Source organism: Asterias rubens, chromosome 1 (assembly GCF_902459465.1).
Source record: "Asterias rubens chromosome 1, eAstRub1.3, whole genome shotgun sequence".
Lineage (NCBI taxonomy): Eukaryota > Metazoa > Echinodermata > Asteroidea > Forcipulatida > Asteriidae > Asterias > Asterias rubens.
In genome coordinates, this window is record NC_047062.1 from 10,789,614 (window position 1) to 10,805,023 (window position 15,410).

Below are 15,410 nucleotides of genomic sequence, written 5' to 3' on the forward strand. Positions count from 1 at the left end.
TAAAGCCCGGTCTATTACTTCCCCGATACGATACGAATTTCACAAATTCGCAAACAAACAAATCGCGACAGTTGCCAAATGGCCAACCCCTGCGAAGCATTCGCTGCAAAAACAGTCAAGTGACGTCAAAATTTGCAATCGCAAGAACTATGAACCATACCTTAAAAAAAATATATATACATATTATATAAGTCCCATGCCTTACATTAACTCCAATCCTAACGTTTAGAACTAACCATTTTCCTGCTCAAACACAAGCGCTAAAATTATCGAAAACCATGTTAATTTGTGTGGATCATTGTATTCTACTTTAAAACATCCTTCCAACAATATCGATTTCACAACAACCGATTTCAAACGCTTTTCATGGACCAACTCGACCAATCCAAGGCAACGTGTCCCTTCAACTCTTGCCTTAACTTTAACACAAAACGAACCGAACCTTGCGTAACCACAATTTCAACTCCGAAAACTAATCCTAACCTATCGATAACCCGAAACCTAATCTAACATTTACAGCAACCATAAACCTAACATTAAATCTAACCCTAACCCTTACAATAACTCTCAGCCTAACCCTTCCCTTTAACATTACACTCAAAATTATCACCTGAAACCCTTACGTTAACCCTAACTGCCATTTTAACCCGAGCCCTAAAACTAACCCAACCTTTTTTATCGCAAACCAAACTCTAAAAAGAATCCCGAAGTTTGATTCTGTTACCAAATAATGGATTTTCTTTTTAAGACCTGGCAGTAGCTTTTTGCACACAGCTAGCGGAGCGCAACCCTGGTGTAAGTTGTTTTTATATTATTTGTTGTTGCCTGGCAGTGAGCCTTTTCAAACCAATGCATTATGTGCGATTTCGACACAATGATCGAGCAATATTAAAGCATTGTACATAGTACAAAACAAAATATCTAAAATTGATTACTGCCGTAATAACATGAAAAAGTAAATTGTCCCTTAGAAACAAGGCTGACCGAACACTGCGGTGTTTTCGCTTGAAAAGGTTGTTTCTAGCAGTGTTTGTACACAGACAGCTCCGTCATCTGCTGAATTAGAGAGTACGACTGTCCTTGACGACAACATAATTAATTGTTTTGCACAGAGTCACCAAATGTTTGTTTTTCCGGAAGTGCATTTCCTTTTCATTTGTTGTTATTGAATCACAGACGATAAACCCGTGTATTAATTTAACGGTGTTGTACCCAAGAGTCAAACTCAACTTGTCCCTCGACATCTTGTTACGATACGCCTGCAACCGGAAACTACGTCATTGCACCCGGGCATCCACCAGAGACCCGCTGACACAGGAGCAGACACGATAATCACGTGATGGTAATAGAACGCTCCAGTGTAAGTTTTATATACTTAACCGATTCACACATAGTCGCCGATGTAAAAAGTGGCCTAGAGCGTAGCCAATCGTCGGCAAATCGTGGGCCAAAGGTGGGAGGACCTCGATGGGCGTGGTATGGTCGGGTGGGATCTCCTAGGTCGGGAAACTATACAGTTTCTCCACACCCTAAACGCTCTAGCTGGGTCGGAGCCAACAAAAAGCGGGAAAAAGTCGTAGTGGGAACACCATTATCGTATAAACCTGCCTGGTGAGAGGTATGAGTCGTAATAAGAACGCGGCAGTCATTTGATGTATAAAGCCGCCTGACCGGCATTGGTTTAGGTGTTATCCTAGTGGCAGCGAGTCAACAACGCTTTGGAGGAGAAACAGTAGGTCCTACAGTTGTATTGAAATGAAAATGTTGTGTCGAGTCTTAGTTTTCCAAATTGTTTGATTTTGAAGGCGGTTGTGTCCTGACTTGACAGTTTTTTTTATTGATCGGGTGATCGCCTTGCCATGTTATAGAGATGTATGAACGGGGGGGGGGGTAGCTAATTGAATGCACCCATATGCATTTGTTTGTTCCCACCGTGATCTTAACCTATTAATTCTGAGCATTGGAGACAGTCTGAGACATTGTGCCACTCGCTACACCGTCAACCACCTGGTTCGAACCCCGCTGCTTGCAAAACAGCTCCCTGATCCCTTTACGGAACGGCTTGTTGGTCATTGTGTAAATGACTGGATTCACACAGGAATTACCCACGGCTAAGATGACAGTGATACGGCGAAAAGCCCCATGCAGATTCAATGGAACACCGAAGTTGAAGATCAGGAACCAGCATTGGTTTGGAATCCAACACACACCAAATGTTATAATGCAAGCCAGGAGTGTCTTCACCAGGGTTTGGGAGGCTCGGAGCTGCCACATCTTACGCAGGTCGCTTGGATTGACTCCCAAAGACACTGAAACGCAAAGTCGATACAAACTAAAACGCATTAGGTTCGAATTCAACTGTTTTTGCGGGTCGGTATGAATCGACAAAAAAGGCCGTTTAATTTATTGGATCAAAATCACATATTGCAAGCTGTGGGTCGCGTGGGGTGGGGGGGGGGGTTAGTTGGGGTTGGGGTTGCCAAACTGTGTCAGAAGCGCTTAAGGAACGAAACCTTTTTTGACCGTTGCCTTACAGTCGATTAATTATCAGACAGATTTTCGCAAGTGTTGTTAGGCGTGGATGAGATCTTTTCATCCACGGTAGAAAACCGCCACTGGTATCCCAACCGGTGTCCAAAAAACAGCTGAGAAAACGGTTGTACTTGTCCAGCTTCAAGCTGTTCCCTTTTGGCCCATTGTGGTCGAGTCCATAACCATGGCCTCTACAAATCCGCATTATTTCTAATATTAAAACTTTCAAGGTTAAGTTGAAAACCACTTTGTTTAATTTCGCCTATGTGTAACTGGTCTAATTGTCTTTATTTTCCTTGTTGTGTGTGGTTCCTCCTCATTTGCACATTGAGCACCTCCTTTTGGTGGATTTTGGCGCCCTATAAATATTCTTTATTATTATTATTATGGCTCGGGCCCTCTCCTGGAACCAGCCAAAACACAACATTAAGCTGGGATCAATCCCCACAGTCATTAATCCTTTAACAGTTGCACCTCATACTCCCCTGAAAGTATGGTCACAGCTCCAGACCGGACAGGAAAACGATCTGGAAAAACATTCCAGGTGGAAGCAGACAGTGAATATCAGGTTGGCTTAATTTCCTGGGTCCGCTTTTTTTTAACCGTGAAATAAAAGATCTCAGGCCTGATCATGCAATTATCATCAAAGTATGATATTATAACATACCGCCCCAATCAGCTGGGCCCAATATCATGGCTCTGACCGCCGAATTCTGCGCTTACGATAACGGTTCCCCGCTTACGTGCTTGCGGCGAATATCTGCGCTAGCCTTGTAAATAAGCGTATAACATTGATCTCCATACTTCAGTTGTATACTGGAGATCAACGGCGTAGAATGCCTGTATAACGTGTTGTACGTACGCGCAGAAGCCAAAATTGGCCGCTAAAGCCCGGTTCATACTTCCTGCGAATGCGAATGCAAATGCGATACGAATGTTGACGTCACAAATTCGCAACGAATAATTCGCAGCGTTCAACTCTGCCCAACTCACTTGCGAATATCGGTGTGAAAGGAGGTTGTGACGTCAAATTCACGTCAAATTCGTATCGGATTCGCAAGAAGTATGAACCGGGCTTAACCCGAGAAATGCGGTTGCCGTAAGCACAGAATTCCCTGTTTCTGTAAGCGCCGATTCTGTGGTTACGGTAATGCCTCTCTCACACTAGGGAGAATATGCTAGCGAATGTGCTTACGAACGGAAATATTTAACAATCGCTCAAACTTCGCAACATTCGCCACAAATTCACTACGTTCACAAGTCATTATCCACCTCCTTAAGAAGTTCGGTCACTTTATGCCGCTCTCACGGCGAATATTATAGCGAATATGCTATCGGAAGGACATATTATTTGACAATCGCTCAACTTCGCAGTATTCGCCGTGTCGTCGTAAGCGTTGGTAACAAATTCCCAACCTCCTTACGAAGATCGCTCAATTTACAAACCGATTTGTTAATTTCAGCGAATGATGCGAAGACGGTCATTCGGCGTGATTTTCGGAAGCATTGGTAACGTTGGTAAAGCGTGCGTAAGCGTTTGCAACGTTCGTTAAGGCATTGGCAAGCGTTGGTAAGCATTCGTAATAATATTCGTAAGATATTGGTAAGGAGAGGGCCGACCAGGGACGATCGAGGGATAAGACCGACATGAAAATATTCACTATCCAACCGCCATTTTGGACGAATTCTACGCGCAGTTCAAATATTCATGTTCGCAAGAATATTCGCGCAGTTCAAATAATCATGTTTGCAAGAGCATTCGCCACTGTGAGAGGAGCAAAATAAATGCTACTATCACACTAGGGATAGATGCTAGCGAATTTCAGCGAATGTTGCGAAGACGGTCATTCGACGTGATTTTCGTTAGCATTGGTTACAATAGTAAAGCGTGCGTAAGCGTTTGCAACGTCCGTAAAGGCATTGGCAAGCGTTGGTAAGTGTTCGTAGTATATTCGTAAGGAGAGGGCCGATCGAGGACGATCGAGGGGTGAGACCGAGATGAAAATATTCACTATCCAACCGCCATTTTGGATGAATTCTACGCGCAGTTCAAATATTCATGTTCGCAAGAACATTCGCCACTCTGTGAGAGCAGCAATACGAAGCGCTTCCGTACATTTAGCGATTGTTGTGAAGACGGTAATTCGCCATCGATTTGCGTAAGCTCTTGGTAAGCCATTGGTACTGTTGGTAAAGCGTGCGTGTTATGCGTAAGATATTGGTAAAGAGGAGTTAAGGACGACAGAGAACATATTCACTGTCAAATCGCAACTTTTGGGCGAATTCATCGCGAATTTCAAACATTCGTATTCGCAAGATATTCGCCCAAGTGTGAGAGTAGCATCAGCAGTCACGGAATTGGGCCAAGGTGAGAAGCGGTTAGATCGTGGTCGAGTGCCGGAGAGTTTCATTTGGTTGCGGGCCTAGCCTAGAATGTAGATGTTTTGGCTTTTACTTAATCCAACGTACTATTTAAATAGCTTAAAGGCAGTGGACACTGTTGGTAATTACTAAAAATAATTATAACCATAAAACTTTTCTTTACTACGAGTAATGGGGAGAGTTTTATAGTATAAAATATTGTGAGAAACAGCTCCCTCTGAAGTAACGTAGTTTTCGAGAAAGATGTAAGTTTCCACGAATTTAATTTCGAAACCTTAAGTTTAGAATTTGAGGTCTCGAAATCAAGCATCAGAAAGCACACAACCGTATGACAAGGGTGATTTTTCTTTCATTATTATCTCGCAACTTTGACGACCGATTGAACTCAAATTTTCACAGGTTTTTAATTTTATGCATTTGAGATACACCAACTGTGAAGATTAGTCTTTGACAATTACCGATAGTGTCCACTGTCTTTAAGCCAGTTAGGTAAAACCTATCATATAATGGCCAGCTTCAAACTTCAAATCAGAAACTATAAATGATTATATGAACTAAGCCATTGGTAAACGGAAAGTTGTTCGTCCATCACTCAATATAAAATAAATAAAACGCTGTTAACTGACCTGTTCGTGCAGTTAACATCTTCACTTGTCTTTTCAGCGCTAAGATAACTTTCAGTTGCGCAATTAACATCACAGAGAATGGAGCGAAGAAGTTGAACGTGAAACTGTACAAGCCAAACGCCGCCTGAGCCCCTTTGTTCGGCCATCCAATGAAATGACATCCCAACACTTTATCTTCTTCATTCTTAAGGAAAGAGGGAGATCTTAAAACTGCGGCAAAAATCCAAGACGCAGCTATCATGATGTGCTTGTTTCGTTTGATGAAAAGAGTCTTGTATTTGTGTGGGTAGACGATGGCTACGTAGCGCTCTAAATTGACCGTGGTCAATCCTAACACTGACGTCATCGTGAAGACCCAAAACAGGAACCCGCTGGTGTAAAATCGACACCAAAACTCACCGAAGAACCCAGGGTTCGGAGCGGATTGGGTTCTAGGCAGGAGAAAAGTGGGGATAACTAGAACACAGACCATCAAATCTACAATGGAGAGATGCACTAAGAAATCACTGGTATTAGACCGCATGGACGGCACACGGAGGAGTACAATGGCCACCAGTAAGTTACCAGTGATACCAATCACGCAGATCATGCAGTAGAGAGCTAAGATAAACTTGGTGAAACCGTCGCTGTCTCCCATTGCAACCTCATCGTTACTCGCTCCTTTGGTTATTGTAGGTTGAGTCGTGCCAAGACTCTTGAATTGATCCATGCTAGTTTGTTGCGTGTGTCTTGAGTTTTAATATTTTTCTGTATGGAAGTTACACTGCAATCCCAGAATAATCCAGCCGCTCTTACTTCACAGAAGTTGCTCGTTGGGTGACTTTACATGCTGTCATTTGATACCAACATCTTCACTGCCAGCAACCGTGTCTGCATGCTGTCACTAAGTGATCTGTGGCAAAACCACTCTATGCGCAAACGGCATAGGTTGCGACTTGATCATACACATAAACATGTCGTATACAATAAGTGAATTGAGAAAATATGCGCCCGTGGAGAAGTCTTCATTCAATTTGTGACCGTGATAGACTAAAGTGAGAGTAACTAATTTGATTTAAGGATCCATTAAAGAATTAGTTTTTTCTCGTTAATAATAGGTCTTAATATAATCAGACGCCCCTATAGAGAAGTCGTCAACGGTAACAATGCAGACACTTCTCATGCATTGCTATATAGTGCAGCCTATTTCATTCTTTATCCGAGTAATTGCTTAAAGACAGTGGACACTTTTGATAATTGTCAAAAACCAGTCTTCTCTTGCGAGCGCACTTTGGTGCTTTTGGAGTCGTGTATCTCAACATAATTATGCACAAACCTGTGAAAACTTGATGGAAATTAGACACGCAAACTTGTGGGTTTAGACGTGAATGGATGGGCATTGTTTGACGCTGTATCCTTTCTCGATTCTGTCATTCGTCACAGTTGAGTTCAGAAACACCAAACAACATGTACGTATATCTTTCAGCTATGTATGCCTATAATTTTTTTTATACAATGTTAGAGAAGCATCTCCAATAGCATGCGACCGACCTATATTATTACAGGGCGGAATGTAACAAAGCAGTTATTGTTCACACCATAAAGGGCGACCTTTAATCTAATCGCACAAAAAGGCTCCCTATATATAGTCTCTTCACAATACAACACTTTCCATATTAGTTCCAATTCTTGTTTCCATTTGAATGGCAAAGTGTGCTGCTTGCCAAGCAATGCACCAACTCTTTGTGTAGAAGATGTGACGAGAATTTAATAACTTAAGAATTCAATGCCATACATTTATTTTTGGTTCCGTAAGTGCTTTGTGACATCCAAATTATACAATACATTATGCCAACAACAGCAAAAAGCATTGAAAGCTTCACAAGTAATTTTAAGGTTTTTTGTAAGGTTTTCTTTTACGACTTTTACAATATAACCAAGTACAAAGTCATTTCCAGACTCCCTTGAGGAAATCTTCAAGATCTAAGAGGAGACATTAAGACTCCGTTGTTATCAGTGCTATAATAGGATAAACATTATTTATTGTTTATCTGAGTATTCGCTAATAAGATATCTTATTAAAGTGACGCATCGGTCGACTTAAAGTTGGCTCATGTGCCTTGCATGCCTTCACACACTGTCACACAAACAGTGCCTTCAAGGGAACTGGGAAGGTCAAACCTACGAAGCTGTCTAAGGGACATGGTGACAAAAATATTCCTTCTTTCTGAAAACCCACTTGGTACGTTCGACTTCTATCTCGCCCGTACCACTTCCTTCTCGCCCGTACCATTTCCTGCTCGCCCATGTTCCACTTCTGTCTAGTACATGCTACTTCTGTTTAATTATAAACCACGTGGTGATAATCCCTCCTCATGTTGATGTTTTCGTGGACAACATGAATGGTTGCATACTATTAGTCTAGACCAGATTTCAAAATAACCAACTTCGCGCGGCATTTTTGAGTAAAAGTTGGTAACATACCTGATTTAACTAATTTGGGGGTGCTGAATCCGAAAATGATGGATACCAAGGCTAATTTTAAGTCCTTCGTCCCTAAAAATCAAATTTAAAACAAAACAGAAAACCTAGCAGACGACAGTATTTTACACGCGAAAAATAGTCAGGTTCTACTGTGTATCCATATAGATGTTGTCGGGATACCATACATGTCAGGTACCCGGTTACAGGTCAGATATCAGATACAAAGTTTTGAATGTACTCACACATTCGTTTGAGCTATTTAAAGTGTGTTGGGTAGATCAGCCTCAATCAAGGAGAAGTGTGGTGATGATTAAAGGTTCCAATTCGGTCGAAATGTGAACCTCGCCACTTTACCACCCTGTCGTGGAGTGTTACAATTGTGTCCGCCCGGACACATTTGCATATACAGTTGTGTCCACCCCCGTGCAAAAACGTCCTTGCAGTAAATTAAACGCCCTTGGTCGACGGAACACGTTCACCATGTTTTACAAGCTAAGTGCATGTCATGAATGACACAGGAAATGTTCGGCCGTTGGGTATTCGCTGGAAAAAAATATGTGAGTATTGATGCTGAATATATGTAGGTTCAGTGCATTCACGCTCGCTTACGCACACACATACATGTACAAGTCATGTACACGTACACCGGACGGTTTTTGCATAGCCCCGGACACGATTGCATATGCAAAAGTGTCCGGAACGGACAGTATTGCATGGCGGACACAACTGCATCTGACACCGGTTTTGATGCCGGTGTCTGGCGTAATTCACGAAATGTGTCGTCAGATGTTCAGGCTAGGCGCGTGATAGCTAATAATGTGGGGCGTTTTTCGTGTCTGAGATGCAGAAGAATAATCGCGATCTAAGACTTGAATCAAGTCTAACCTCGTACTCACTTTGCTCTTGTTGTCAGTCTCACTTTCGCGGCCAACACCCGCCTTTACTTGGGATATGCAGGAAACAAATGCAGATTGACCACATTCTTAATTGTTTTGCACCCAGCAGCATTAAACCTGGTCGGCATTGCCGGAAAAATTAGTAAAGACACCCAAACCAAATCTCCATGAGTTTCACGACCCAGATATGGGCACAACCAATTTCGGAAAGCTACCACTTTGAAACATGGCCGCCATCTTTATGCATCCAACTTTTTTACTGGTTTCATCAAAATAATCACTCAGATGGGTCTCCCGAACACAATGAGGATTTGGGTGGGGCGCCTTACGGTGGGGGGGGGGGGGGGGGTATTCTAGACCACGGACAACTACCCTAGTGTCTCAATTTTACCCCCCTCCCGCCGGCGTTAAGAAAGCAGGGATAAACTATAACTGGGTTGTACTATACATTAAAATGTTCGTTAACATCCCTGTCAGCGACCAGCTGCTGGCAGATCAGTACCTGGATCCGTTTGACGGAAACATACCACCAAGGTTATTTGGAATAATTTATCTTTTATATAATGGAGGGGTGGGGGTCCTTAAAGACATGTGAAACAGCAGGCAAATGAATTAGTTCGGACAGCTTCTCTTTACGTGAAACAAAGATATAATTTTTATTCAACTGTACTGTGTATACATTTTGAAGGGGAAACATTAACAATTAGGTTAATGAAACAATGTAAATACAACAGAGAAATACATTTACTTAAAAATTAAAGCAAAACAAAACACACCACTTATACAAACAAAATATTCATGACCCCCAACCAACACCGCTAAACCCTTGTCTTTTTAAATGACTACATTATAAATACACACATGTAAAAGATATACCATTTTAAAGGGAAGGTACACCTTAGGTTTATTACTCAAAACAAACATTAACTTAAAAACTGAATTGGTAACGAGCATTGGAGAGATGTTGATTAGTATAAAACATTATGAGAAACGGCTCCCTCTGAAGTAGCATAGATTTTGAGAAAGAGGAAGTTTTTCAATAAAATAATAAATACTTCTTCCTATCTGAAACCAAACAAGTTCGTCAAACAAGGGCGTTTTTTCTCTCATTATTTTCTCGCAAGTTTATTACCAATTTAGCTCAAATTTTCACAGGCTTGTTATTTGATGCTCATGTTGGGATACACCAAGTGAGAAGACTGGTCTTTGACAATAACCAAACGTGTATCTTCCCTTTATTAAGTCAACCAACAATTGTATCCCAGTTTGAGATTTTGATGCACTGGAAATCCCAATAGCCAAGGGGGAAAATGATCACTGTCTGAGAGAAAAGGTTCCAGCTAGAATGTGTGTCTCACAATAACCTTAATGGCCAAACTGAGTCATAAAATTTTGCTAAAGGACTCATACATTGTATGCACGACCATGTCGCTACAATACAATACAATACAATACAATACAATACAATACCATACAATACAATACAATACAATACAGTAGGAACATGCTAATGATGAAAACAAGCTCCAAAAGATAGAACCATTATACTACATAATATACAGGGTTATAACCTTAATATCAAAATTTGAAATGTCAAAGTGAAATGATGGACACATATTTTTTCTGCTTTACAGAAACATGAATATATAGAAAAGGCATTGGACACTATTGGTAATTACTCAAAATAGTTATAAGCATTTTAAACCTTACTTGGTAACGAGTCATGGGGAGAGATTGATGGTACAAACATTTAGAGAAACGGCTCCCTCTGAAATGACGTAGTTTTCGAGAGTTAGATTTCGAACATCAGAATTAGTTTTAAATCGAGCATCTGAAGGCACACAATTATGACCAGGGTGTTTTGTTCTTCTTTTATAATTATCTCGCAACTTCAACGACCAATTGAGTTTAAATTTTCACAGGTCTGATACTTTATGCATATGTTGAGTTACACCAAGTGAGAAGACTGGTCTTTGACAATTACCAATAGTGTCCAGAGTCTTTAATGCCAGTTTAGACGATTTGAAATGCTACCACCAAATGAGAGCTTTGCAAAACAATGATTAGATGAAGATACTATAGTAACAATTTTTGTTTTTAAACTTCACTGTCGCTAAAACATTGCCAGTCTACCCGCAACCCATGCGTTTTAATGAGCTTTTGCTCGATTTTATCTGCAGTGTTTGGTGTGGTTTTTCATGCGTAACCTTATCTGAAAAGTATTGACAGAGATAGTGTAGCCAGTACATTGAAATAAAGACTGTAAAGAGCATATCTGTCGTTTTGTTCGTAACGTGGGTTTTGGACTACCGGTGGAAATCGCTGTATCCTGACTGGACTTGGTACGATCCGGTCTCGGTTTTAACATTTTCGGGTAGAATATGAAGTAATCTATCCATATAAACTAATTGGGGACTGTTGCTGACATTCATAACGGGAAAATTTGCCGTGTTTTGTGACTTGTTTTCTTTCTTTTTGAAGCCATTTTTTACGTACAAATTTCTCTTTTTAAAATTTGAGTTGCACCGATTTGTTTCATACATAACGACAGATATGGTCTACATTTCAATGTACAGTTATATTATTTCTGTCAACACTTTTCAGTAAAGGCCGAAAATTACCGAATTCCAGACGCCCTTTTGACTAATTATAAATTCACACAGAGGTCACGCACGAAAAACGATGCATAATATATTGCAGATAGAATGAAAGGAAATTTGGTGACCTGATGGTAGACTGTTGCAATTCAGAATCTCGAGTACGTAGCGTTTCAAATAGTATCTGATGTTTCAGTATTAGTCGTTGCTATTACCTATTGACCCAATTCACCTGACGTCATCATCAGAATAATCTTGGATGCGCCATGTTGGTGGTCAATGTCACTGTCCGTTATTCAGTGAAGTGCGCATTGTTGGTGACGCGGCGTTTACACGTAAACATATTGACCACCAACATGGCGAGCGTGCCACCAGTCGCCGCGTGAGACGCGCGTGCAAGGGGTCAATATAAACCTCGTTCCCAGGGGTGATCGGTCTCGCCTGCCCACGGTAGCAAGGCTGGGTCAATTACTACTATGCAACATTTTGCTGAAAATATGAACAATATAATTTTGAAATCAATAAGAAGAGTATAAACAGATATATAGTGATGAGAGAATTGAATGAAAATATTTATACAAGCATTCAAATTATTGAGAAACTAATGAAAGAGCATGTTTTGGGTACAATAGTTATGTAACAGATGCAAAAACAGAGAGTGCCTCATTAATTGACCATGTATTTGTCAGAGGTAAAGATAAAATTATACCAACATTTAGACCCCAAAAATTATAATTATCATGAAGCCACAACATTTGAGTTGAAGACATTGTAATGCAGATCTTTCATCATGTGCAAACTTACTTTTTGTGAAGATTTGAAATAATTTGCTATGCAAAAGTACCGTGCCTGATTAATAATAACTGAACTGCAGAAAAATATGTTCAAAAAATGTGAATAATGGACAATAGCACAATTTCTGCAGGCATAAGGAGAACAAAATTTAAAATCACTGGATACTATTCAAAATAATTGTTAGCATAAAAACGTACTTGGTAAAGAGCAATGGAGAGCTGTTGATAGTATAAAACATTGTGAGGAAACGGTCCCCACTGAAGAAACGTTGTTTAAGAGAAAGAACTAATATCCCCCAAAATATTTGAATTTGATTTTGAGGCCTCAGAATTAGATTTTGAGGTCTCGAAATCAAACATCTAAAAGCACATAACTTCATATGACAAGGGTGTTTTTGTTTCTTCCATTATTATCTACCAACTTCGACGACCATTTGAGTTCAAATATTCACAGGTTTGTAATTTTGTGTATATCATAAAATACACGAAGTGAGAAGACTGGTCTTTGACAATTACCATTAGTGTCCAGTGTGTTTAAAGGTGATGAGTAAACAAATTGCACAATATAGATAAGTAAGCCATTGTAACTTTGCGACTTCTAAGTTTGAGCCTAAAAGCAAAAAGAGGCCGGCTGCTGAAAAAACAGCTTTAAATCCCGACGAAGTAATTGATGAGAAAACGAGAAAAGAATGATAGTTACACATAGATATTTATTGAAATTAAGAAAGGCTTAAATCTAAGTTTGCTTGTGAACAGTGAACAAAACCGAAACGTGTGGCACTAATAATTGCTTTTTTTTTTCATTAACAGATACTCAAAAGCAATTTAACAGAAATGTGAATTGGCATTCCGTACTTTCAACGGATGGCAGATAGAGGTAATCAGACTGCCTAATATGACTCTGCCCCACGGCCAATAGTCTGGTCCCCTGACCAAAGATTCCTTGACGTCTCTTGTTAAAAATTTTAGGTCAGGTATCACCCACGGTCAAAAATAGAGCATGACGCAACTTGTCAGGGTCGGGGGTCATCTCCAGGGAAACCATGTCTGCACTAGTTGCGATAACGTAACCCTCCTCCCAACGGCAGCCAGGCCGGAGGGTTACGATATTCTTTTGATCGGCAAATGACACTCTGGTTCAACACGTATAATTTCGACAGCTAGTCACCAGATTTGCCCCATTTTTACCACTTTAAAAATCATGACACTTAATACTTAATGTCTAACTCTAATGAACACTCAAACGTCAAAACACCATTGACTCATATTGAGAAAATATTTTTGAAGAAAAAGGACAAGAACTTACCGGGCCCAATTTCATGGCTCTGCTTACCGTAACCACAGAATCGGCGCTTACGGAAGCAGGGAATTCTGTGCTTACGGCAAGCGTATTTCACGGATTAGCGGCGAATTTGGGCTTCTGCGCGTGCGTATACTTCACATTACTAAGGCATTCTACGCTTACAAGGCTAGCGCAGAAATTCGGCGCTTGCACGTAAGCGGGGAATCGCGATCGTAAGCGCAGAATTCGGCGGCAAGCAGAGCCATGAAATTGGGCCCAGATCCTGGAGCGATTTCCCAGGTTTATATTTTGAACTTGTCGCATCGCTTTGCAAACGCTTTATTTAGGCACAACGGCTGCATTATGAATTTAAATTAAATAACAATACTGTAGCTGGCATAAAAACTTCTGGATCTACGGCCGACAGGACTGACATTATGACTCTATACCGACCATCAACGATACTGTGCAAATGTTGACGACAAAACGTTCGGAACATTTCGGATAACTTCGAAAAAGGAGGAATTCCTCCTTTTTGGTCACGTGATTTTGGGTGATACCGGACCCTAAATTCGACAGAGCCTAGTAGGAGATTTTTGGGTCTGGGAACCTGTTTACACAGCCAAGTGCTATCTCTTTGAACTCGGGAGCATCTTCATCAACAGACAGCCGTGCAGTTTAAATTACTGTTAACGTTAATATTAAAAAGTAACTTTGATCATTTCTTCTATGCTAGATCCTTCGATCATCTGGTTAATTAGTGACTAGCTCGTTTTACAGATTATTAATGGTGCGATGAGTTGTTTTTATAATTATTTAGATTTCCGCATGTGATACATTTTCTATAGTAAAGTGCAGGTTATAGTTAATTAAATAACGTTAAAACTGTAACTGATTCCTTATGAAGTTACTCTAATCTGTTTACTTTGAAAAACGATGTTTGGTCAAATTTATAACTTATTTTGCAAAATTTATATTATCGAGTACAAAATTTCGATTGCAATTGTGTTACTAAAGTGATTTTTTTTAACTGGATTAAAAATTGTAAATCGAAAGCTTACATGTTTTGAGCTGTGTTTGGTGCACATCATGCTATCCTTTAAATTTGGATAGAAAAATTGTCCCAATCGAACAATTTACTTTAGTTTGTAACGAATCAGTACTCAACTGTAGATTCGTTACGAATTTACATTTAAATGTTAACGAATCTACAGTGTAGATTCGTAAAGTTAAAAAACAAAAAGACGTCACAGAAACCTTATAAAGACAGGTGTTTGTGCATAATTATTCTAGTAAGTTAAAGGACGCCGACATGTCCGGATAACTATTCTACATTCATCTTAGAAGGGTCGCAGTTGAAACTATGGAATAAGTTATAAGAAGGAGTTTTGATTTAATTTGAAAAAGGTTTGGACAAGCTAAAAAATAACGTGCCTCGGCTAAATATCTGGCTTTTAGCTAAGTGTCTGCACAAGATTTAATTAAGGCTAAGTCATTTTGAAAATGTGACACACATATCTATTAGGCCAACATGAATTTTATGAAGAAACGAGGTCTGATAGAAAGCTGAAAAATCTGAGTTTAGAACCTGAAATTGTCTGTCAAATCTTTTTAAACCGAACTATATTCGTAACTTTATTGACAGTTAGTAACTATTTTTGAGCGTAAACTATTGTAATTAGCACGTTTTTTTCTGAAATGAGCAAAGGCTCGACAAAGAAAGTTTCCATTATGTGTACAAGGCAATGGAATTCAGATATATGATCCTAACCTAAATTGATTGGAATAAAGTAAATTCAATTAAATGAAAATTAACTAAATTGAATTGAATTGAATTG

The 15,410-nt window shown here is 39.9% G+C and overlaps 1 protein-coding gene across 1 annotated transcript; it reads right to left on the reverse strand.

Moving 5' to 3' along the window:
* Positions 1-1,947: 1,947 nt before the first annotated feature.
* LOC117296831 (galanin receptor type 1-like) lies at positions 1,948-6,249 on the reverse strand. The gene is made up of 2 exons (XM_033779908.1): positions 5,541-6,249; positions 1,948-2,309 (listed from the first exon to the last, which is right to left on the reverse strand). Exons 1-2 carry the CDS (start codon positions 6,247-6,249, stop codon positions 1,948-1,950), a joined length of 1,071 nt encoding a protein of 356 aa, XP_033635799.1.
* Between the last annotated feature and the right edge of the window lie 9,161 nt (positions 6,250-15,410).